Source organism: Neopelma chrysocephalum, unplaced genomic scaffold, assembly GCF_003984885.1.
Source record: "Neopelma chrysocephalum unplaced genomic scaffold, ASM398488v2 Primary Assembly neopelma1_43, whole genome shotgun sequence".
NCBI classification, from domain to species: domain Eukaryota; kingdom Metazoa; phylum Chordata; class Aves; order Passeriformes; family Pipridae; genus Neopelma; species Neopelma chrysocephalum.
In genome coordinates, this window is record NW_020897702.1 from 10,219,820 (window position 1) to 10,246,931 (window position 27,112).

The 27,112-nt window shown below is 39.6% G+C and overlaps 1 protein-coding gene across 9 annotated transcripts in view; it reads right to left on the reverse strand.

Moving 5' to 3' along the window:
- The window catches only part of GRIA4 (glutamate ionotropic receptor AMPA type subunit 4), a 223,838-nt gene that overhangs the window by 14,516 nt on the left and 182,210 nt on the right, over positions 1–27,112 (reverse strand). For 4 of the 9 annotated variants that reach the window (XR_003533269.1, XM_027677320.1, XM_027677322.1 and 1 more), the window contains exon 14: positions 2,688–2,802. The exons of the other annotated variants lie outside the window; for them this stretch is intronic. Coding sequence is in view for 3 of the 4 variants with exons in the window: in XM_027677320.1 (XP_027533121.1) it covers positions 2,688–2,802 (115 nt within the window). In the remaining variant the exon portion in view is untranslated. The remainder of the gene's footprint in view (positions 1–2,687; positions 2,803–27,112) is intronic. 9 annotated transcript variants of the gene reach the window in all.

Sequence of the window (27,112 nt, forward strand, 5' to 3'; positions counted from 1 at the left end):
AGCTCTCTGAACAATCCTTCTGAATTTTGGAAGATTGTCCCTTAAAGGGAACAATAAATGAGGAGGCTAGAGATGACCTTTTAAGAGCACAGAATGGAGGCAGGAGCAATCTTGTTTTACAGAGCAATACAAACCTTTGGAGAACTGCTGATCTCTCAATAAACTACCTCATTTCCAAAGTTCTCTGGTTATTCTGAGTCTAGACTCATATTCTGACTAGTGAATCACAAATAGTAACAGCATAGTTATCAGTCAAGCCTCCAGTGCTGTATTTCAAGAGAAAAGGATGTTCTTATTCTTATTCATGATAGTAGGAAGCCCTGTAATTTGGACTGGAGCTGCTAAGAAAGCTCAGGATTTGTTCTTTTTAAATTCATACATTGAAAAGAAGTATTAGCTACAGATGCTTAAGAACTTAGTGTAGGACTTGTTGGTGGCTGTCACGTTTACAACAACAGTGCATAGTGTCCTGGTTATTCCACTAATGATCATTTGCTAGCAGAAAAAAATAAAATACTTAGAGCTCCATTAATTCAGTAGAAAGGGTCTTATTGAATTCTACTGATCAAAACTGTTCCTGAACAAGGAAATTGATTTTATGGATGATAAATGGCTAACTAATACTTTGGAGAATCAGACTGGCTATAGTTTATAGCCTAAGAGCAGATGCTGCTGCAATGCAGAATTTGAGAAGCGTGGTAACGCCTGCTCATCTGCATGATCTGCCTGGTCCTACTGAACGTGGGCAGTGCAGGTGCATGACAGACCTAGATCTTCCCAGGAGCACTAGTACTGCCTACTCACCCAGCTATGCCTTGGAAAACGTGTGGCAAGAAATGGGCCTGAGGTCAAATGAATGCTCACAGCAGGCTGTATACAGTCCTAGAACCACAGGTTGAGCTCCATCGTGTTCTCCATCCTTTGCTAATGCTGTCTTGCCCACCACATTTTCTATTGTATCCTGAACTGCCTGTGTCACATAAGGTTTATTTCCACTGGCAATGTGTTCCTTCCTCCCTCCTGCATTCATGGGTGTCCCCTGTTTCTCCATAGACTGCATTCCTTGCCTTTCCTTTCTATTCTTCCCCCCCCCCCTTTTCCTGTCACTTGCCATTACACCAAACCTGCTCCTTCAGCACTTCTAGACATTTCCCCAGTGAAGCCCTGTCTATCTCTCTACCATGAGCTACTCCCCTTTTCCTGCTTCATGACTCAAAGCACCTGTGGCAGGGAAAGTAAGTTAAAAACATCCTTATTTTCCTACCTAGCTTTTATCTCACCTTGGAACCACAGCAGGTTTGTGCGAATCATATTCTAAGAAAATGGACATATTTTAATGATTTGATTCCTTGCCTCTGATATTTTAGAAAAATTAAATAAATACCCTTCCCCAATAATACAAATAATACAAAAGTTCAGGCTTGGGTGGAGCATTTGATAGTAACAATGTGGTAGATCTATGGTTCAGTTATCAACTTTCTTAGTAGAAGTTGGTGTCTGATCCACTTGCAGGTAAGTGCTATCAGATCTAATATATCTAAGAGCTTTGGAAGAGAAAATAGAGACCATTTTTGAAACTGTGACTGCTGGCAAGCAGAGCGGTGTGGGGAAAAATAGGTAGAGCAGCAGGATTGAAGGCAAAGTGAAGAGGATTAGGAGACCAGTTCTGGGTGAGTGCAGAACAGCCCAAGGGATGGTCCCTGAGGCCAGGACACAGCATGAAAGAGCAGGAGGACTAGAGAAGGAGAGAAATAGTAAGAAAAAAATATATGTAGGCAACTGTAAAGAAAGCTACATAAACTGTGTACGAAAAATCAGTCAAATGTAATCAGCTATATCTGACTAGCTCTGTGCCTGCATAGTTTTCTGTGCAGCATTCTCTCATGTATTGTTCACACACAAGCACATAAATAAATATTATTATATGCTGCCTGGCATGGAAGGGATAATTTTAATATCTTCATTCTTCCCCACTTCACCATCTCCCACATTTTTGCTTCTTTTCAGCACCAGACAGTTTCTCAAAAAAGGCTGTGAGGAGGAAAGGAAGTACTGGTACTGGCCATATGGAAGATATGGGAATGCAGAAAGAATAAGAAGCCGTCAACACCTCAGCCTAACATGCAGCCTAAAATTCCTGTCTGATAAATTCTGATAAATTATGCCTAGGGAATGTCTTCCTATTTTGGGTACTCTTGAAAATTGTAATTTGTACCAGTATTGTTTGAGTCAATAAAGGATCCCTGAGCCTGGACTGTACATCAAATTATTCCTTGGAGTTATTCACACTGATTTTTGCCTTTTTCCTCTACTGTCACTGAAAAATATTTTGGGTTGTACCATATAGTAGGAAAAAAGTCTGAGGTGGTGAGCAGGCTCCTGAAGGTATCACATTGCTTGTTCACAAGAGCAAGCTTGGAAAAGGGTCACCACAATTTCAGAAGATGCAGGTTTCCAAAAACTGGTGATAGATCTCACCCCAGAGACAGTTAACAAGTTCCCCTTGGGGTGCTTAAACAAATGCAAATATTTTTGCTTTGACAGTAATTGCATACATCTCGATTTCAGCTGCAGGTACCAGCAGTGCTGTGCTACTGGTGAAGCTGTTTTGTTGCAGGTAAAACCCCAGCAGATGCACCAATTACTTTACATACTGTTTACCCGCTTTTGGTGACATTGAGGCTAACCTTGGAGTCACCTCCCCCGCTGCCACATTCTCCTTTGTCGTACCACCATTTGTTTTTCAATTTGTCCAAGAGGCCTTGTTCATTCAGTTTTAAAACTGCGAGGTTAACAGCATTTCTTGAAACGATAAAACATATTTTGTAAGAAACTGCACAGCTGTTAAGATGTTAGAAGGAATGAGGACTTAAGCTGTTTATAAGCTTGATCCACACACTAAATAAACCTCTCATTTCCATATTTCAAAGCCCTTGGCAGCACAAATAATTGTGGTTACTTTCAAATGTGAAAAATGTGTTTCCAGTGTAGAAATGATTTTCAGAACAGCTTGGATTTTAACATGAAAATTCTATCAACCAACCCAAACTATTTTTGCAAAATGATGATAAAATTCTGCCTGGAATTATAACCGATTTACACAGATTTATTTGAATCTATATTTAAAGTATGTTCAGTGTGGGCCTAGGCTGTTTTTTCAAGCAGATGGGAAAATGTATGGCCATGTACTAAAGAGGCAAGATCCAGACTGCCTATGCTAGACGCTGCCAGTCACTGTTCCACATACAGTTTTGACACGTAGCACTTCAGACTGATCCCACACAAGATATGGGACAGGGCTCCAGAAACAGGCAGCATGAGGAAGAGCTGAAGAGGAGCGCTAACAGCTTACATGCTGACTAAGATGCTGTCTAGAGCCAGTCAACAGAAAGCAATGGACAAAGGTGCCAAGAGTCCTGTCTATCTGAAGCTCTATCCCCTGCTGTAGGCACATCTGTACATTTGGGATGCAGGCTCTAGAGTCCTGCTCCCTTTGCACAGTAGAGGCTTGGCTGAAATGCAAGACCTGGGGTCTAGCTTAGTGTTGTGACTCTGGGGACTGCCCTGCTATTCTGGGAGAGCACACTGTCTCCCAGCCCAAAGGGCACCTGCAGTACGGACGAGCAAGATGGCAGTGGAGGGCATCCTCGCTCAGGAAACCTGTGAACACTGCAGCCAAACAGAAGCTCAAGCTCTAGGAAGAACAAAACCAGCCAATTAACTGGATGCTGAGATACAAGAAGGTTGTTTGGACATCCTGAGGACTTTTCCATGGAGAGTTTATACATGTTACGCTACCACTGGATGATAGACAAATTCTGCTTTGCTAGCAACACAGTGGCATGGGCACAACAGACTGAAAGGGGTTCCGTGAGCCTAGTGTCCTCTGTATCATGTTTAAATGCTCTTTTTTCAAATAAGAGAAATACCTGAGCAGAGGCGTGTTGCCAACACGAAGGCTAAAGAACAGAATCACTGCTTCTGTATGAAATCAAGGCTGCTGGGAGTGGTCTGAAACTCAGCTAAGAATTTGGAGACAGCTGGTCCTAGGATGCAGTTGCTTCTGTGCATGCTCCGAGGTTTTCCTTTAGGTGTCTAGAGAGCATTATGACTGGATGGCAGAGGGTAGACAGTATGGATCACCATACAAACTCAAATGTAAGGCATCTGGATTTATGATAGGAACTATAGTTACTATATAACATTTTAAAATCAGTTGACAACTAACCTGCCAAGGTATTTATGCAGCCTTCATTACCTCCGGATGAAACTTTGTCCTTGTTTAAGTGTACAACTTCCTATCTGTATTATTAAGACCCTCAACAGTCACATACTCTAATGGTATACAACTACATCTATATTTATTCATAATTCATAATAATAAACTTTTATCTTCCTATTTTTTATGTCCAGAGGTCCCTAGTGCATCCAAGCCTATCAGACATGTACACTCTTTCTGATAGGTATCTGCCCAGGCTTGCTTGTGGATCTGCAGAGGCACATGAAACAGTAGCACCATGCATCTCCAAAGTATCTGTGAGGTGTTAGCAGCTTAACTATTGCTCTTCAGGGATGATATGTGGTTGAGAAAGATGAAGTTTCTCTCTCTAAATTTGTTTAATGCTGTCAAGATCTGTCTATCAGTACTGAGTGGGATTTGACAAGAACTATGTCAATGGCATTGTCACCTCAACAATAATGAGAGGATGCAACACCCTCAGAGCACTTGGAGAAGGGCTGGGAAGAGAGATCCTCTGGTGGCAGGGCTTCATCAGATCATACAGCACCAGAAGACACTGGGGCTTGTGATTCACCCTCTCTAGAGATGGCTGGACTCTGGTCTCTGGGTGTCCCTCCTGGACTTAGAATGGAAATTTTTCTCTCACTTATTAGGTGAGATGTCTTCCTGGAAGACAGGTACTTCACAGCTTTTAGAGTGTTCCTTACTACATTGGCTCATCTGTGGGACAAATGTCAGCTTCGGGATTGTCTTCTGGTAACAGTTTTTCATATAGCTCCTGCTGGAAGCAAGATAGATCTTTGCTGGCTGGTCATGAAGTTTGGAAACTGCTTGTGTGTAGATCTGACTTTACCTAGCTTCAGTGTAGTTAGATTTATATGAGATTTCCAATACAGATAAAGTAATTGCTTGTCCGTCCCTGAAAGTGAAAATGAGAACTGTAGGCTATAGTGGGAGTGATAACAGACTGCTCTTTGTGAATAAATCTTTAAGGGGAATTTAGCAGCCAGGCTGACAAATGTGATTCTGTATAAATGCTCTAATTATGGTTCACACTCCAGAGAGAGAGAAGCAATTGCAAAACTGGAATGAAATTGTTCATTTGTCCCTTTTGTTCTCGGAAGCAATTGCTTTTGAACCAGTTATATTTACTACAGATTTTTCATAGTCAGCTTTTAATTACAAAGCCTGTGCTTTTGGTCTGTTTGCCCTATTCAGAAAGGTAACTGTGTGGTCAGCCTTGCCACTTAACAGACAGAATTCCAATAAGATAAACATAAATTTTACCTTTGTAAGGACATTGGGACTGAGCCATAGATGAAAGATGATCCTAGAAACACTATTTCTTTGATGCTGAGCAACATTACTTATTCTGAAAATGGCTTAGATATGTATCTGGAGCCTGCTGTCTACAAAGTCAATGTCAAAACTCCTCCCTTCAACAGGATCCAAATCAAGGTCTAATTTAGTGATGCTATGTCAAATTGTCACACTGGGTGGCAATAACATAAACAGCTGCTTTGTCAGTGCCACAGATGCAGGAGTGATCAGTCCCATGAAAAATGAAATGTATCTCAAAGAATATCACTAACTCTCAATTCAACAAACCACTTGATCTCAGTCAGATTTTAAAGTAGATGGGAAGCCCTATCAATCTGTCTATCTGTAAAAGCATCCTCCTACTATTTCCTCTAAGCTGTAGTCTCTCAAGTTTGAACATTAAAGCTCACCAAACTAGACAAAGTCCTTATGCTAAAATTCTTAGAAAGTTCTTTCTTTTCAATCTTTATCTTATCTTGGGTGAAGATGGTACCTGAGAGTTTACAACTTTTTTTTCAAGCTTTCTAAGTTCATGTCTATTTAGACCTTTCATCTGGATATTCTAAGATGAATTAAACCCAACTAGGTGGGTTTTTTTTGACAACTAATACAAGTTTTCATGTTTAATTTTAATGTTGAAGGGAAAGAGCTTTCTCACTTGCCAAATGTTCAATTTTATCTTTCAAAGCATTAAAGATTATCAAGGAAAATTTTCCCACAGTCATTTAGAGAAGCTGCAGCTGGTTGATAGTAATCCTAGAGTAATAAATAAGTAGATGAAACCCATTCATGAGAGGGTTATTTAGCTGGGTTATTAGCCATATCCATAGACAGTTTCACAGCACAATAGAGAAATGAAAATAAAAAGGATGGAGGGGTAAATGTGGATTTAAGCTGCAATCATCGCTCTGAAATTAAACTGTATTGTTTATAAATATAACACATTATTGTCCTCATCATGTCTAGTAGGCCATGTAAAACCAGGTTAGTTTCACACTGCTTTGTCTGTCGATTTGTTATCCAGGTCCACCTCCACATGTGGAAATAAATAATTTCTTTCTGGTCAGCAAAACACAGAGAACCTTTGCTCAACACTGCTGTATCTCCCACAGATATGTTACAACTGAGAGCCTAAAACGTGCAGTGATGACTGCATTGAAAATTATATACCAAGACCTCAGAGCCATGCTAGATCACCCTTACTCATCCTAGAAAGTGCATCATTCTGCCACAGAGAAGGCATTTTGAAACTTGAGTATCTGTGGCAGAAACTTTTTTTCATTTTAAAAATTAGACTGTATCCTCAATACCACACTTAGTCAAAACTCCCACTGAAGAAGGTGTTCCTCAATAAAGAAACTGAAGTCTTGCAAGAGTAAAGATTTAATAGTAAAAAACAGCCAAGTGCTTTAATATTTGACTCTTTAATCCTTGGTGTCACTGCACAGTCTTGCCTTTTCCATTACTCAGAAGAAAACGTGTCCTTGTATGTAAGTCAAGCCAGTTCAGACAAAACCGCAGCCCTTGTGTTACATGATACCTCACTTCACAAGTGCTTGGGTGCATGGACAGTGATTTTAATGTATGGATCACAGCTATTTTTAGGCTGCTTTAGAATTACAGTATGAAAAAATGATGAGAATTAAATAATTTTTATTTAAAATTACTGTCCATCTCCCCATAAATAAATAGTAGTAAGAAGTTTAAAACATTAAGTAGTATCACTTTCTTTTTTTTTCTTTTTAAAGAGCCTACCCGTACCAATTGCGGATACACCTTCCACAGTTATCAAAAGACAAAACTGCACAGACAGATGACAGTGTGACTATCCAGTCCATTGCAAAGTAACATCAATGATTCCAAACAGGGATACCTCGTTTGTTACCCAAAAGAATTGCAGCAGGGTGCTTGCCCAAAGCCCAGGGAAGCTGGCAGAGAGGTCTGCTTTGACTTCCAGTGAGTTTGGGTCATAGCAATGGTTAACAGTTGACCCATCTGCTGGACTTCAGTCCATAAGAAGCAGAGAGGCAGGCATGCAAAAAACGATCTGAACGCTATGGCACACAACACTGTGATACTCAGCTCATGTACATGCTCAACCACAGGGGGGGCATTTCCAAGGCTGATAGAGACACACAAAGGTCCCTGTACCATGAGGGAATGAGACAGAAGTCCAGACCAGGGACCACTGCAGCCAACATCACGAGCACTGCTGGAAATCTGAGACACCATAGCGGAACATCACAGAAAGGGGCATCAGATTTTGCCTAATGCAACACTTTCAACACCTATTTCAGCACAGCAACTCCACATTCCTTAGAAACCAGAAATTAAAACATGAAATGCATTCTGCACAGTAAGTTAAGCCTGTTTTCAATAGCCTAATGCCCAGAGCTTGAATACACGCAACAGACATAAAAGGCTCTCTCCAGCCTGATTAGACTTGAATATGTATCCAGAGACTCAGCCACAGCCGCTTTTTGTTTAAGTTATTCAGTTCCCAAAATCTCTGGATGCACAGTGGTTCACAGGATGGTTGTAAAGCACCTCCCACCTGCACCGTTCAGCACCATCTCCAAATGCAATTCCAAGGACTCAGTCTTGGCCTGAGCACACATAGTGAAAGAGACCTCCTCCGTGAAGTAAGGTCTCAGAATATCTGCTTTTGAATGCTAAATGGCATAAAGACACAGACAGGTCCCTAAGTACTCATTACAACAAAGGCAGAGTCTCTGCTGTAAGCATTTAATAACAATATTTTAGGTAGCTGGTAGAGTTTTGCCATGAAAACTTAAATGTCTTAGCTATTTAAACAGCTTTAACATTCTCCCGAATCCCTTTCCGGAATTAGTCTCATAAATTCTGAGTAACTGGCAATGTCAGAGAGCAAAAATACTTTCCTGTATCCTGGGCAGATTCTTAGTACAATTCTGCTGTTATCTTTACAGATGACGGCACTGTTGTTTCACTGTTTAGTGTTGGGAATGTTGTTCACTTGCAATAATGAATAAGCAAGATGTGCAAAAATAACATGACTCACTAATGAGACTCTACATACACAGAGACAGCTTTGTTTAAGCTGCAGCCATATTGCACAGCCCATCGTCCTAGAACCACTGGTGCCACCGCTGCAGCTGTTGAGGCAGAAGCAGAGCAGAAACCCCAATCCTCTATAAGGCTTTTCACGAATTCCCTCCTACAAGGGATTTTAAAGCCTCAGAAATCACTCAGTCACTTAAAAGTCACATGGTGTGGAGGCATGCTATCTCTGGTTAACCTCAGATTCTCTGAATGTGCAACAAACTTCAGACAAAGACTACCTGAATGTTAAATGATCAAAGGTCCTTAGGTGGTCCATACATATGTGAGGTATGGACCAACTGGCAAAATACAGAGATTTCCCTTCTATAATGGTAAAATACATGACTAAATTGTCATATAAGTTTATTGTATATACACTCCTATATAACTAGTGCCTGGAAAAAAGCGGAGATCAATAAACTACAGCACAATGGCAAGCAAAGCCACAGATGTGGTGGTGCATTGGCAGAAGTTCACTGAAGGAACAAGCTTTCCCGAGACCATAACACCATAGCCAATGATGGCAGCCAGTGTTGGCAATTGATGATGAGTGTCAAGCAACTCAAAGCTAATTTTCTTTCTTGCACTTTGTATGTCTCTCCCTGCAGCTACCTGTTGATGCAGCTATCATGCAGACCAGCCCCTGGGCATTCCTGGTGCAGGCTGGAGGGCATCCTCCGTCAGAACAAGGCAGAGAGAGCTTGGTGAAGCCAAGTTCAGTGCCCTTATCTCAGTGATGTGAATTGCAGTTATTCTCTTATGATCTAATCTGTATGTAGCCCAGGTGGCTTGGGAAGAGGAGGCCACAGCTGCCAGGGGCCTCCCCTCAACCCCCAACCTAGAGCTTCCTGGATGCAGCTGAGGATCTGTCTCAAATGCACTTAGTGAAACACAAGCGAGGGTATTTTTACAGCTTGTATATATCATCCATTCAAATGATTTTTAATGGGAAAAATTTAAATGCAACCTTACCAAGCAAAAAATTAAATGCTGTCCATCTTCTGAGCTGTTTATTTTATCCTTGTTTTGAAAAGCGCTGATGGTAGATTGTAACACGACACAAATGTAGTGCAGTTTAAGAGTGTTTGACAATTCATCAAGAGAAATTAAGTGTAAAGCTGCATGGCACTGGCTGAATATGTTTAATAAATCAGGACTGAAACAAGCATTCTGTTAAAAAGGAAGATGTAGCCAAAGCTTACATCACTATATACTCAGAAGGCTTGAAGGATCAATAATCTAAATATTTAAAAAGACAGCTAAAGCAAGAGCATTTTCACATGAAAAATAACTTAAACTTTCATGACAACGGGCCAACTTTGAAATCATGTTTTTTTAAACACATTCAAGAACTTACAGGGATAATATTTGTACTGGTATCTATAAAGGTTTGCATGCTGTAAAGTTGCTTGTATGAAAAAACTGTATTCAAATACTGAAGTACAGCACATATCTAAACATTTTCACATGTAGCTGACAGAGTCCTCGGAACTAGCTTTCGCAGCTTGTCCAGCATTTTAAATAAATAAAGAAAGAACTACTAGTATTCAAGTTGTGAGTCTTCACAATACTAGCTCTTTAGCAATGGGTCTCTCAGGCCTTCCTGCTAAGGCTTATCAAAGAAAGGGTGTGATCAGCCATCTCAGCAGAATGTTCAGGCCCAGCTGAGGACCACCAGGACAGTGGATGCCTCTTGAATTTCATCTTGCAAAATTCACATACCCCTGAGGAACTGACTAGCCTGTAGAAAGCCAAAGTACTGCAAAAAAACTCTGGGCAGGTTGTGTGCTACATTAGAAGCTGATGCCATTTAAAAACATTATTTAAAGACCCCCTGGACAATTGCATTTAAAACATCTCTTACAGAACAACATATCAAAATATTCTGCAAACAATAAGAATAAAGTATTTTTAGAAGATTTTTATGTATTATTATTTATTTAGAGATGGGAAATTTAAGGCAATGCTCAAATACTTTTTAATTGTGGCTTATTAAAGTAAGTAGAGTGCTCTTCATTTAGTCATCCTAATAAGATGCTTAATTTCCAGGGGCAGTGAGTATTTACAGCTTCTACGTATATCCTAAGTATACAGTTTAGTTACTCAAGCTGAGCTTTGTAAACAAATATGAGCCAAACTGACACCTTGAGAATCAGCAGGAGTTCCAATTAATGGGAGACCCACTGCTGCTAAAAATTGCCATAGCTACTTTGAATTCAAAGAGGTTCTGACAATTTACACCAGCTAGAGGTCTGATGACTGTAGTTTAAAATATTTATATATATTGAAAGCTGTTTTGCAGCAAGATATTCCAATTACAGTAAGCAAACACTTCTTGGTGCAAGCAATTAAATATGTATTCTGTTTGTGCAAAAACAACAGCAGCTGACCTGGGAATGCAACTCAGCTTGTTTCTCTGTTTTATACATAGCTTTGCTGTAAATAAAAAACACATAAAATTGTCCCTAGAGTAACTGTTCATATTGGTTCAGTAGATGGTCTTTAGCAGCAGCAGAAATGGTAGTTTCTCCCAACTCTGAGCTATTTTAATTTTTGCTAACAACTACCTAATCTTGTTCTCATCAAGCAGTACAATATTTTTTTATCAAAGTAAAATTTTTCTTGCTGGTTACAGCATAAGCAGGATTATGTGAATAGGCTGCTGCAGTCCAACACCTGCAACTCAGAATACATGTTTTAAAGGCTTAAAATCATAGAATCATACAATGGTTTGGGTTGGAAGGGACCTTAAAGATCATCTGTTTTTGACCCCCATGCCTTGGGCAGGGAAACCTTCCACTAGACCACTTTGATCAAAGCCCCATCCAGCCTGGACTTGAACACTTCCAGGGATGGGGCATCCACAACAACGCTGGGCAACCTGCAGGAGTGCCTCTCCATCCTCAGCAAATCCCTCGTTTGAGTGGGATTTTTCAAAAGTGCCTGAGCACCAGTGTAATGCTGTCTCCATACTGCAGGAATTGCCCTCAAGATAAGCTTGGCCCACTGCCAACTGCCACAAAACTCTCCCTCACCTCAGAAACATTAGGAACCCTGAGACCTTTGTGGCTTTTATACATTTGATATTGTGGAAAACACAGTAATATTTTAAAATTTGGCATGTGTAAAATGATAATGTTTAAATATATAAATATAATTATATATTTTTACAATATAAGATATATTTTATAATATATATATTATAAATACTTAGTGCTTTCAAATGGGGTAACATTCACCTCTCGCATGGCTGGCATGAAGCCTTTTGCTTTTTACACCTTAGGTGAAGCAGACCTTGACTCACAGTTTTGTTGCAGCAGACTGTTTGGATGCTGTTTCACCTGCTTCTCCATTAACTCCTAAATTTAGGGGCCCCCAGCTGAAAGAAAATGGCAGTATTGGCACGGACATGTAGGAGTTTCATGGAAAAGCACAGCATGTGGTTCAGTGCCAGGCGGAGGTTCCATGCATGTTGGATGAGGGAGTAGTAACTTGAGGTGAGGGCCACTGCAGTGAAGATCTATCAGGTCTCATGCTGTCTCTCTCTTCTCCTACATAGACTCCATTAGTGCAAGCCTCTTGAAATGACATTATGCTATGTTAGCCAGGCACATGCTGTTCAAACTCCTTATGTCACTCCATCCACAAGAAAGAGCCAAATGCTGCACAAATTATCTAATTGTTTTTCAAATTGGTGGCTTAACAGGACTGAAAACATTATTCACCCTTACTGATCTTGTCCAGTAGATTTAAATTTTCCTTTACATAATATCTTAACCATATTTGTAAGGCATTTTAAATTTATGATTCTGGGTGCCACAAAGTGACTATTTCCACCCAGAATGAGGCTAAGAAAATTAATCTTTTTCGAATGCAATTCAGTGCTTATTGAATAGAAATATGGTGTGGTTCCTTGTAACTTAAAAAGTTGTTCCTTCTTTATATTTATCTCAATCTATTTGACATCTCTGATGGATTACTAGACAGCCTATTGAGAACACAGACTCTGGCCACCCTACGCAGAGGAAGATTTTACTACATCAAAATCTTCCAGCACAAAGCAGGTGGCAGCTGTTTGAGCAGCTTCTAATTTTTCACCCCATTCAACATGTCCCAGCAGTGGCAGAAATATTGTACATTTGACTGAGCATTTCACAGCTTTCATCCACATGAAGACCCAGCCCTAGGCTGAATCACCTATCCCAGAAGAAATGTTACTGTGACCTCCAAAAGCAGTGAGAACTCATTGCTGAATCTCACTACAAATCATGTAAAATAAAATATCCTGTTGGATTAAATGCAAAAACTAGGTTTTCTGGTTCCTAAGCAGCCATATATCTCAATGTGCTATATAAATGTATGCTCTATTCAGTGGGTAGCGGGGTATAATAATAAACCCAGGATTTTAATGCAGTATTGAACATATCTGGCATTTTTGGAGCCTGGTTCAAATTTGGCAATATTTGAAGAGATTTCACTATCAGATTTCTCCAATTTTTCATTTATGCTAGGCTGAATCTCACCTTTATGAACACACAATGATAATACCGGTAAGTGGAGCTATAGTTGACATGATCTTCTCCTATTTTCTATTGCTTATGATTTGTTGCTGTATTTTCCTTCTTGAAAGCATCAGGATCTCACAACAGCAACTGATTAGTGCAAGATGTCAGTTTAAGATTCAGAAATGGCAGAAAAACATCAGGAGTCACAATGGGGTGACTTCTACAAGTAAAGGCACTCAACTGAGCATCTCTGAAAGCCTTTAACATAAACTACCTCAATTGTCAGCTTATGATGCTCCATAAAAGGTGATGGAAGTCCTTTATCCTAGCTGAATCCTTTATCCTGAAATGTCCTCAGAGAAGGAGAAATTGCATTTAATCTGCTTTCAGGGTGAATGAGACATAGGTATCTACAGCAAGTACGGTGAGAGAAAAAACAAACTTCTGCCATCTTCCCAGCAGCTGCATTTGGAAAAGAAAATGAATACCATTGCTGTTCCCAGGAATTCATGGAATAGCCAAATTCAGTTAATTCATAAAAAAAAGCATGGCCAGCAGGTCAAAGAAGGTGATTCTGCCCCTCTACTCTGCTCCTGTGAGTACTACATCCAGTTGTAGGGTCTTCAGCACCGGAGAGACATGCTGGAGTGGGTCCAGAGGGGGGCCAAAAAAATGTTCAGAGGGATGGAGCTGCTCTCCCATGAGGACTGGCTGAGGGAGTCGGATGGAGTTGTTCAGCTTAGAGAAGACTAGGCTCCAGGGAGACCTTACTGAGGCCTTTCAATACTTAAAGGAGGCTAATAAGAAACATGGCGACAAAGGTTTTTAGTACAGCCTGTTGCAACCAGACAAGGAGTAGTGGTTTTTGATTAAAGGAGGGCAGATTTAGACTAGAAGAAAGTAGACTTAGACTAGGCATAAGGAATATATTTCTTACAATGAGGATGGTGGAACATTGAACAGGTTGTCCAGAGAAGTGCCTCATCCCTGGGAACATTCCAGGTCAGGTTGGACTGAGCTCTGAGCAACCTGCTCAGTCCCTGCACATTGCAGGAGAGTTGGACTAGATGACTCTTAAAGGTCCCTTTCCCTCAAGCTATTCTATGGTTCTACAGTTCTATTAATGTCTATGTTTTATTTTAGAGACAAATCCACTATCTTAGGTTCTGTTTCTAATGAGCACCAACCTTTTGCCTGTCTGGTTAGACTTTTCAGCCACCAAATCCTAGTCTCACCGTAATGAGAACGAAGCATGGAATGACTGCAAAGCAAAATACCATCAGCATTCTGTACAGTGCTGAAATGGCTGTAATACAAGCAGTCTGCTCATGCATTAATTTTTTCCTAGTAAGGAAAGGAACTCCACCTGAGAAAACTGCTGTTTGCTTCTGAGGTTATTCATCCACTGACATCGATGTCCACAAAGTTATTAACGAAACATGGCCACTATGTCAGAAGCTATTGGCAACCAGAAATCAGGATGGATGCTTGATTTTTATGGTTGCCAGAAACAAACTACTAATTCACAAGATCTCCACAGTTGACATACTATTATTAGATCTGAACTTAAACTGAGAAGAGGCATGAGAGATTTCTGTAACATTATATACATGCTTCTTTTTGACTCCATACAGATGTTTTTCATAAAGAACTATAAGGAAGGCAATAAATGGAAAGATTCCAGCTAAGAGATGGTTTCTTAAGCTTTGGTCTAATTATAATGCAAGCATTTTGAAGTTCATTACTTTAATTAGAATCAGAGGCTGAAAGAAAAATACGGGGAGCCGTTTCCCACGTGGGAACTGTAGCTGCAACTGCAATGCAACAATAAAGAGCACTGCATAACTTGTGACTTAGTGAAATGCTGGCTCGTGTTTTGCCTAATGGCAGATCAATACCATACAAATGAAGCAATTACAGTTGTGCCATATAAAGCCTTATTTGGTCAGCAGCCAAAAAGGGGATTAGCTGGAAAAGTTCCTAGGACTTTCTGTCTGAGTATTATTGCAGAAGTTAATGAGGAATATCTGATATGCTTAGACAAACATAAACAGTGCCAGCAACCAGATGAGATGGTCGGTCCAATAGTCAGTGTTCTGATAATTAAAATGACCCGAAGCCAGATGAACATCAGCCCAGGATCAGGTGAAATGATCACAAGGGCAATCTAATCCCTCTGGCAACCAGCTATATAATGTTGCCACCAGTGGTACAGCCATGTACACAGCAGCAAACTCTCCACCTTCCTGCAGCATGGAAGCATGTTCCTTTCTGTACAGCTCTGTGTCCCTACACTGCAGCTCACGGTGGGCAAGTAAAGGCCACAGTCAGTTTGATACAATGGTTCCACCAGAACTTTACTATGCGCTACTCATTCTCATCCAGTAGACCACCTAGTCTAGTAAAAGGTGTCCCTGCCTATGGCAGGGCAGTTGGAACTAGATAATCTTTAGGATCCCTTTCAACCCAACCGTTCTGTGAAATGCAAATACAGCAGCTCTCAGACCAGTCAGACCAAGCACAGCCATCGCAATACAGTAATACTCATGTTTCAAATACAAGCAGCCAGGCCACAAAGAAAACAAGGTAGTGAAAGTACTAATAGATCTCCACAGTGGATATGGAGATCCAAATAACGTAATTGCTGTTGTCCTGGACACATGCCCACATGCCACTTTTAATAAAAAAGGCCAGATGGAGTAGGGTCCACTGGTGATGGAGATTTCTGCCACTGCTTTCTAAAGGGAACACAAAACATGTGATCATAGACCACATTAAGAAGACATTGGTCGAAGTTACAATTTCTGTATTGCTTTCTCTCCAAAACAGTTTCTTTGACCAAAGACACTGAGAAATCTACCATGGTGTTTGTCCTGAGGTACATACCTCCATGGATTTGAAATAATAATACAAACATCTGAAAGAGAAATGGACTTCAGATATTCACAGCACAAATCCACCACGCTATTAATCTTCACTATTCCTCTGAAGCTGACAGGCAATGGTCACTACCTTCGATTTGCAAAGGTGAACCTTGAAGTGAGAAGGTGAACTGATCTCCTCCAAGACTCCCAGGAAATCTGGGCAGGGTCATAATTATGCTCACAATTATGACATGACTTCAGCCAACCATACTTCATTGTTTCTCAGAAATCTTGGGGTCTTTTCAGACAACTGTTCATAAAGAATTTATCCTTCTGGTCTTCCAGTCACAAGCACTTCCTATAGATGAGCTAAGCTTACACTTCTGTGCATATTTCCTCAACTCAGCCTTTAACCACAAGATACTTCTAATTTTTCCTGCCAAAAGTGGGAGACAGCCAACCTGAGTGCTTTAACTCCCATTACAAAAAAATTCTTCCATATTTTGACCCCACTCAGGAGTTCCACAAAGGTCCATGCTCAGAAGTTGTATAAAGCTGCTTAGGAAGTTAGGTGCTCCCTTTGCCCTGGCAAAGAAGAGATATGAAGCACTGTCACTTACTTCACTGAGTTCAGATACTTCACTCTCTTTTGCTTTTCCAGCATGAGAACTTTATTCAGATGAGAACAATCTGCTTGACTTTTAGTTCACAGAAATCACAACTAAAGCTAGGAAAGCCAGGTCAGAAGCAGCTTTTGTACTAGTTGGGGAGATGACCTTCTACCACGCAGAAAACATGAACATCACTCTTCATAAGATACTACAACTTTCCAAATAGTCCTGTAGCTCCAGAAGATTGAATGTGATGGCTGAAGATATCCTTTTCATATCCATAATTGTCAAAAAAGCATCATAGCACAGTGAGGTCTGGAAAGCACCTCAGGAGGTGTCTGGTCCAACCTCCTGCTCACACAAGGGTCAGTCTTGAGAACAGAGCAAGCTGCTCAGGGCTTCAACCAGTCATAGTTTGTAAAATTCCAAGAATGAACCCTGCACAACCTGTTTGGGCAGATAGTGTCACTGTCAGACTGTCCTCAGGCAGTCAGGGGAAACAGTTCCTCCTTACATCCAGTCTGAACTTCTCCCACTTCATTTTACGCCCATTGTCACTTACCTTCCTTCCCTACACTGCTGTGAAGAGTATGGCTCCATCTGTGTGAAGACCTCCCCCATAGAAACTGTGGGTTGTTGTTAGGACCCCCAAAGCCCTCTCTGCTCCAGGCTGAACAAGCCCAGATCCCCCAGCCTCTTCTCACCAGAGCAGCTCCAGCTCCATATCCAGCTCCATCTTGATCATCTTCCAAGAAATTGGTTCAATTTATTGATGTTTTTCTTAAATGAGGAGGCCAAAAAAAAAAAAAAGGATGCAGTGCTCTAGATGTAGTCGGAATGTGTGCAATTACTTTATCTGATGCCACAATATCTTGTGGCCTACAAACTGAATGAACTAAAAGTACTCTAATTGGAAACTGACTTGGGTAATTGCCCACTATCTAAAAGAGATGCCAAAAATAGCAGCTTGCTTATTTAACTGGATCAGGAAAAATTCCTAAATCCTCAAGAAACTGCGATGCCTTTCTGTTCACTTTTAACTACACTTTCATAGCCTGAATTTGCATTATTTAAACTCTGCAAAATCACAACTAATTGTCAAGTGTTCATGTGGTTTTAAAGGAAAAAATATCATTAGCAGGTATAGAATATAATTAAAATAGTATCATATACCGACTAAAACATGAGGAGATGGATCTTAGTAAGTACAGAGCATTGGAATGTGGGTTGGTCCCCCAGCTTTGCACACAGGACATCATCTTTTTATTTAAACCAATAAAGAAATGAGTATTATACTAAAACCTAGCTCTTTATGTTTTGTGTTGCAAGCAGAAAGAGGTTTTTGTGAAAACCTTAAAATTCAAAATTTTGGTTGAAAATGTAAAAACCTAAAAAATTGCCTATAATGTTTGCATTTAGGCACATGAAATATAGATGATTTGGGTTATCTAGAAAAGGTTGAGATATTCTGTAGGAAACAATTATATCCTGTGAATTTTTCTGTAGGCTCAAGAGTTTTAAGATCCAAAATAGATCTGAATCACACAAATGACACTGCATAAAATGCTGCTGTGTTCAAAATCAGATGCCTGCATCCATACCAAGAAAGCCAAACATCTAATTCTAAATGTTTTAAAAGCCTCTCTAAAGACACAGTTACAAATTTGGGCTGCACTAAGTGGAACCATATAAGCAACAGATTGGAAAGAGCCTGATGTGTAATTATATACAGAGAAAACCTATTCTGAAGGTAACAGATGGGCTGCAGGCCTCATTCAGCCCTGCTGCTAGTAATGGAAGATGCAAGGGATCTGGATCTTCCTGTGCACACATACTATTTTTGCCCATGTGTGTGGGAAAAAATAATAAAAAAGCTCTATTTTCCTTGAGTGCTGGAGGCAGATTATTATTTTTATGTGTTCTTTTAGAGCAGAAAGAAATAACTGAAGTATAACAATAAAATAGATCTCTGTATCAGGTCAGGCTTGGATAACTTTTATAAAGTTGACTTTTGGCTATAAAAAACTGCAGGAAAAATTGTAGCCAAACCTTGACAGAAAACTGCCAATCCTGCCAAAAACTGTTAAAAGAGAGTCTCTCTCAACAAAAGAGCACACAACATTGTTCAGCATCATGTGAGTTGGTAAAAGATATAGTTAAATAGGAGCTAAATCCTTTTTCATGTTTAAGTTCTCACTCAGCGACTTAGTTGGAATGGGAAGCAGAGGAAGGCAGGCAGAAAATGGAGTAAAATATTGAATTATAAAAATACAGAGATTTGAGCTAAGGATATCTAGAGATAGTTACTGATCGACCACAAGTCATCATTTTATCAAACACACTTTAAACTTGTACTGTTCAGTGAGATGCACATATGGCCATTTTTATCTGGAACCTGAGCACCTTGAGAACATTTTGATGATAGGAAACAACTGCATTTTACAATTGTTTTGCCAAGACACACAGAAGCTTAAATTATATATTAAAACTTCTGAATCTTGTTTTATGCTGTCAACGTCTTTTCATCTTTTGTTCTGGGATGTTCAGTCCATAATGCCTACTCTGTCACACAGTGTGCCAGTCTGAGATACTGTTCTTAGCTCAAAGAAACTGTGAGAAAGAAAACAAAAACTTTTCTCCCTACTTTTGGATTTCTCACAAGAATCAAGGCTGCCTAAAGACTAAATGGCCATTTTATGTCTCTTGGAGTCCATCTAGTACTTACTGTCAGTTGGAAGTGGGCAGTTTGCAGCTACCACACAGATTTACTACAAACTGTTTTTCAGGTGCTATTTGTTCCCCAAATGTCATTTCCACAGGAGGTATTGTTATGAGTTGCTGAGATGCCTTTCAGTGGCCTGCTCCCTTGCTTTAGTCTACCTACAATTTACCTGAACAATTATTATCTTAGTGGGATAGGCCTTTTACTTGTCAGGAACTGTACCATCAACTTCAAAGGGCAGTTTCCTGGGAATTGACACGTAAACAGCCAGAGAGTTGTAATGAAAAGAAAACAGAGAAATAATAACAAGCTGCATTGTTAAAACATAAAGGGCTGCATCTTGCCCTCTGCTGAGATGCTTTACAGGGGATTGGGGAAATGGCAGGGAAAAGGGTAGGAGAAAATTATTTGTGAAGTGCCAAGAAGCGGCGTTTGTTTCTCAGAGGATCTATAGATTGGAAACAACCATAACCTTTTTGTATCCCACTGGCATATGCTGGGGGTTAACGCTTATCAAATGTTGGCAAATGTCCAGAAAATCAGTAAGACATATGCACAACAATGGCATCAGTACTTTTGAGACATACTGGCTTTCGCTGATAGTTTGAGGGAAGTTCATTGGTTATACTTAAACATATGCCCCTTTTTACTTGTCAGAGAAACAGTCTGACAAATTTCATTTGGATAACTTTGATATTGTGAAGCTCCTATCCTGTTTGCATTCAAATATTTCTGAAACAGAAAAACAAGAAAAGAACTGTAATTTTTTTTTATGCCTTCATTTCTTTCTGATTGTAGAAAACAAGCCCGTTATTCAACTTGTCCTGGTGCTGACTACCACAGAGTGGCCCATAGTAAAGCTGAAAAAACAGAATGATAATTTCACCTTTTATACTGATTATACTGCTAATTTAAAAATACCCATTGCCATTGAAATATTTAGATAAAAAAACTGTTGTTCTAAGCAATAGTTTACTGCTGTTTTCTTCTGCTCAGAAGCACCTCATTTCAAAACTGTTCTAAAATCTCAGGACTTTCCCTGGAATAAGGAGCAGGATGATACTACCAGAAAGGCACCAGAATGTGACTGTGTGACCAAAATGGGAGCTGATCTTCTTGGAAAAGCTTTGCCTTCCATCAGTTGCTTCTAGTGTCATTTGTAGTGTAGGAAAACAGAAGAAGCAGCAGAACAAATTCCTGTGGCTTTTGCTTTCTCCAATCCACAGAGAGCTTTGTTCAATTATGAATCATCCCTGAAGTCTGAGGGTGAAAACTTCCTGCTAGTGGCAATGAAGAAATAGGCTCTGTGAGGCAAGGCAGGTCAGAGATGGCTCTTTGAAGTACTTAAAAGACACAGTGATTTTTTTTCCCCTCAGGTCAGAGAAAATTCATCGAGTACAGCATCATGGACACTAATGGGTTGTTTTCTTCCAAAGATACAAATATCAGAAATTATCTCAACAGCAGTGCTCTTCACTGCAACTTGGTGACTTAAATCCTGCAATTTACTTCCTCTATATGTAAAGATTCCAAGAAAGGGCGAAACTCTTTCAAGTAGCAGATTTTGCCTAAATACATTTGCTTGCACATCTTGCAATGGATCTCATTAGCCATCATCAAATTTTCTTCTTTTTCTATAGCATTTTTTTTCCATGGGAAAGACCCTTATCTTGATTGAAAATTACTAAATTAATCCAATAGATATCACTGGGGAAAAGAGCAAGCTTGGATTCTAATCTCTGTTCTCAAGGCTTTATTTTTACTTTTAAAATAGATACTATGTTTTTAGACAGAAATAATCCACGTAACCGAAACTAGTATGCCTCCCAGCCTCAGCTGAAAGAACAACTTGCTAACATTCATTATCAGGCTCTCTCTTCACTGATCTTCTTTTGACCCCTGACTTTTATATTCCTTGCTAAGCAGCAACCCCATCTCTGCCTTTTTACCTAGTAAATATTATTTTTAGCTGATAGAAAACCCAACAAGTTCTGAAGGATCTGACCTGCCTGAAAAAAATCTCAGCTATAAGCTCTGACATTGAATGGTAATGAGGTGGTAAGTCAAGCCTTGTTATGCCTACAGTGAAGGGAAAAATATTATGTGAAGTCATACAGTACGATCTACACCATCAGTCAAACAGGATAATGTTTACATATGTATAAAATGTTACAGATCCCATTCTAGTTTTCAAATAATTTTGTATCACAGAAAGAAATGACCTTGTAAAATATTGGTAAGCTGACTGAAATCCTGTTCTTTTAAAGATTAACAGACCACCTCATACTATGCAGGGATTTTTTTTCTCCTCCAGTGGCCCTTGCTTCAAAAGAGTAAAAGTCAAACTCAGTAATTTCATATCACTCATTTCAATTGTCAAACTTCAATTATTCACCAGTTATCTCCATATCTTCTCTACATCATATATAAATAAATAGCTTCTAGGTGCTTTGCTGAAATGATTGCCTCTGTGCATAACACACTGATCAAGGGCAAGACCAGCTATGCTGGCAGGAGAAGAGAAACATGAAAAAATCAAACCTGCTTCCTCTGCATCTCTCCTCACTGTGAAGGTTGCTTGTCTTCAGAATGATCTGGGGAGGTCTTTGGACACCAGTGTTGCCAACCAGAGGACAGCTAACCAGCAGAGGAAATACCCATTCTTCCCTGAATTGCCAGAACAATGCTCAAAAATGAGGCCACAGACCTCACCATGAAAACCTAAGGATACATTACCTTTGCCCGTTTCTGTACCTTTCTAGAAACAGGAACACATAACCGAGTGAAGAATGCAGCCCAGATACATAGAAACACAAAAAACTAGGATAGATATATCAACAATATTAGTTAAAAATTAAAAAAATCTATGAAGACCTTCAAAAACTGAACAACATAGGGTACACTGAAGGGTGGTCCAGGGAAAGTCTTCCTTTATGATACAAGGTAACTTGTACAGGAAGCTTCACTCATGGAAAAAGTCTATCTCTGTGAAGATTCATGGATTTCTGCAGTACAAAACCATTGAAACGCAACAGTGGAAGAAGTCCTCTGTAGTAAATAAATGTTGACTCTAAAAAAATTGGTGGTCAGCTCAAACACTTTTTCCTAGTTTTACTTAGAGGCAATCTGTGAATATCATAACCATTCTTTTGTACACACAAATCCAGTTTTATAAAAAGCATAAGAGACTAGAGCATGCAAGAAATTTTGGGGGAAAGATTTTTATCTATCCTTATAGATGACTACTGTGTCATGACTCTGTTTTCCTACAGAGCTTGGTGTGAATTACCAGCTCACTGATCTAAAAATTCAGGTAAAATGAGAACTGGGGTATATCTCAGAATAATATATTAAATTCACAATAAACAGATTTGTCAGTGAATGATGATCTGGGAATTCCTTCCACAATAAACTCCTTATATTCTGGTCTCCAAAAACATCAAGGACAACACTTGATAAAAAGTTTCATTGTCCCATTAGAAGAAACTATACTATCAGATTTATTGTTATTTTCCCAAGCTTGTTTCAGATAATGAAAAAAAGAATAGGGAATATAATTTCCAAACAAACAAACAAAAAAAGGAATATCCCATTCTAGGTAAGATCTGCCAAAATTTTGTATGAAAGAGCACGCATTACTGAAATAAGTTTTCTTTTGACTCTACATTTCTAAGGAACCATACTAGATATATCTGTGAAAAGCAAAAGTAACATTGCCAGCTGTAGTACCACATTGAAATGAAGCAATAAAGGAATGGAAATTTTCCTGAGATTTACATCACGAAAAAAAGGACTAGATGAAGCCACTGAGATCAAGATGCTAGGTTATAGAGGTTATATGATCAGAAAGTTATATCTGCAACACCTGCTTCACTGATGCACTGCCCACATTGCTCACCTTATGTTAAACACAGTAAAGAATGGATGAAGAACAAGCACCTTAGGCAGTGTGGAGTCAGTTCATGTCATCAGTTGTCACACTACAAAAACTCAGCAGATATGACCACGTGGACCTTTTTGCTTCCCTCTTCAGAACATAATAAAATCCTCCTAAAGTCAAACTGGAGTTATTCCTTTACTACATAAAAGGAATAGAGACTTGAATGGAATATAGAACCCCAGATTCACATACATAAAAACATTAAGTGTAGTTCCAATAGCGGGAATTTAATAGAGCTCTGGATTTCATGAGGTTGGTGAACAAACACCACCAATTTCTAAAATACATTGATGCATCTATTCACAACAGTTTTTTTATTATTTGTCTAGATCTAATCCTGCCACTCTCATCTGTCTGGGCTTAAAGTGTCTCACTAGACACTTATGACCTGTGCAGGTTTCACTCATCCATGCTGCATACTGTTGGCTGCAGGATAGGGCAGCCAAATGTCAAAACAGTAACAGAATAAAAGACAACTCCTCAGTTTTTAGCCCAACCTGTCATTCACCTTTACATCAAACAGCTTCAAGGTACAAAAAGTTGAAAAAGTTTTTAGTGTACCTTTAAGACAACATTGCCCTTAATTCCTTTCTCATTACCTCCTAGAGTGGAGAACTCTTTCATGTTCTTCACTATTCAAACTTGTTTATGATGCCTACATATCTAAAACAGAAAAGCAGAGGCATGCAAGGCACAGGATTTGTGTAGTACAAGATCTCCAGGTGTCACTCTCTAGAAACACAGATTACTGCAACTGGCAAGGCAGATTACCCAGGGGTGACCCACAATGGCCAGAAGTCTGGCCACAAGAACATCTTCTAATAAACAACACATTTAAAAAGGCAGGTCTTGCTAAGCAGACAAGCAGCACTCTCTTAACCACCTTTGAAAACACCACCTTTGAAGAAAAAACTCATTAATTCACATTGAATACTACACAGTAGCTTTGGAAGGATACCTACCGTTTTAAGAGGAGGAAACAGTAAGAACAGTTGGGTACTGCCATGAAGGAAACTCAATCTTTTTTGTGATGAGAGCCTTTGCCCTCAATCACAAATTCCTTCTCAAACACATTAGTCTTTTACATGATATAGAAATGAATATCACTGAAAAGGAAGGAAAGAAGGAGACACACATGATGTGTGAGGTGGTACTGCCTGGTGGGCATAAAAGAAACACACATCAGGCATTTCCCATTCTCCTCCATCCAGTGATATGCATGAATCCTAATACTGCACCAGCACTGAGAATAAAGTATTTCAATTAGCCAATAGGTACTGGTTGAACACTGCAGGAGTGTAGCATGGAAGCCAATAAGGAAGAGTTTCAAAATTAAAATCCACGACCCTGCTCATGTGTACAGTCATGAGCAACAGAGAGACCAGTCCCTGGATCGCTCTGACAGGTGGATTTCATCTGTATGAGCGAAGTAATGGGTATGTGTTTTGTAATGAACATGAGACCGGTGATGTGATGGCAGGAACCATCGCTAATCCTATGCTACAGAAAGAATCATCCCACTTTCTGTCAGTTAGATCTGTGAAAATACATGGCCTGGTTCTCAACTCACATGAGTTTTATTCAGCTGTTACTACATTTTCAGGGAAAAAACTCCTGATTTATAATAATTGTAAATAGGAGGAGGACTAAGACTAAAATACTTCTAATGAAATAGGTGTTCAAACAGTTTAATGAATAATTCAATATGAACAATTCATTTGGAAAAACTGTTACTTTTCCCTAGTCCTGAACAGACCAAGAATAGACTATGAATGTTTAGCATTTATATGCTACTTGTAATTATTTGTGAACTACATCAAGCAATTTGTGGTCTACATATAACTCAAACAGGAAATTATGATTATTAAATAAAACATAGAATTTACAACTCCCATAGCAAATTATGTCTTTTGACTAATTTATGTAATGAGCTTAGCTAGCCTGCCCTTCATGGATTTAAAACTGCATGTTCAATATTTGCAATTATCTGCACAGGCAGCAGTTACATAAGTCATCTGATCAGTGACAGAAACACTACCATGTGGGACGCAGTCAAAATAGCAAAAGCAGCATATTCTAAAATTTAAACATTTCAGAAAATACTGAAACATGCAGTTAACATTTACAGGTCTTTTCTGTTCAAAAGCACAGGGGGACGAAGCTTTTCCTCTCTTCAGCAAGTGCTAGTCTCTATACACATACATGGAAGAGGCGGTATGAATGTGAGGTATTGCTTGTTCGCTATTTTTATCCAGAACATTAAGTGTGTTGCTTAATGTTTTTAGTAGGTAAGCAGCACTGCTTTTTTGTCACTGGGGCTGGAGAGGGAATGGGGTGCAGAAGGAGAACAAGCAGCTTAGCACATGTGAAAGAAAGGCTCAGGAAAGGCATGGGCATGGACACGGACAGCCAGTCGAGACAGCTTGAAAGAAGATTTGGTCCAATTTTCAATTGGGTAGGATTTTGATTTTTGGTATGATTTACCCTATTCTCCTTTTTTGAACCACATTTGTAGCCAGGATGTGGAAAAACTACATGCTTTTGATCACATCAACCTCATGATAGTTGCTGACTCCAAGTTAGACCGAACTGTGGCCTCACTGAAACATTTGGGAGCTTGGTCTTTAGATGGGATGGAACCAGAATTTCACACTGGATCCTTAAAATCACAGTTGTGCTCTTCCTCTCTGTTCTTATTAAACAGTCCTACTAGGTCCTCTTACTTCTAACTGCTTTACGCCTCATCCCCATTACTCCTAGATATTTTTATCTAGCCAACTGAACAAACCTGAAATAAGCCCAAATTTGACATAACTTCCACTGGCTACTAGTGCTCATTATAACAGGCTGTCTCTTGTCATTGGTATTGAACACTGCAGAAAAAGGGATAGGGACTAAAGAACACCATAAGGCATGCTTAAAGCAAACAGCCCACTGCTAGGACATATATGACAGCAGCCACAGTGACTCTTAAAAAGTCTGCCCTAGCTTTGGCACAGTAAAGCATGACTGTCAGCAATGGGCATTTCCTTACTACGGGAAAGTAGCTCCACTAAACTACAGTGCTGCCTACCACTCTTATGTTGCCTAAAACACTGAGAAGGAGATAGAAGTCTATCAGAAATATAAAATAAAAAACACAAGTGCTTTGAAAATATACCCAGATAATAGGTCAGCCTCTCCTATTATCACTGCCTTCTACCTTCAACAACTCCATGAGTTCTGGACATGCTTTTCTATATAACTATTATTTTACTGTTATCATCTTCCCTTTCTCACCTTCTTATGTTCTCTTACTACTTCATTCAGCAGTGAAGATGACAGTTTTTAAATCTAAGGTGTACTGAATGTTAAGGACCAAAAATTCATATTCAATCACTGAAACAACTGGCCTGATTTTCCCCTGCACATACAAATGTTCTTTTGTTGTGGATGTAAATGATTCTGATGATACTCCTGTTACCAACCCTGTAATACAGTTACAGCTATTGAGGTTTGTGGTATTATGTGCAAGTCAAACTGATGAGTTACGAGTGAGTCTAGTTATCTGCATAGTGGTGATGATGTCTCCTCTGCAGTCACAGATGTAGACAGATACCTCCTTAGTTATTTCCTCCAGAACTAGGGCTCCATCTGCATTTGCAACTCCTCCCTTAAACCTAATTCCTCCCCTTTGTGAATCTATTTCACATCATAATCCCTTATCATAAGCACAAATGTGAGGAGTCGGGTGCTGACTGCTTCAGCAGGCCATTCCCTTTCCCCCACCCACACGCACTGTCAGACTCCACAGGCCACACTCCCTTGATTTGCTAGTCATTCTTTTGAT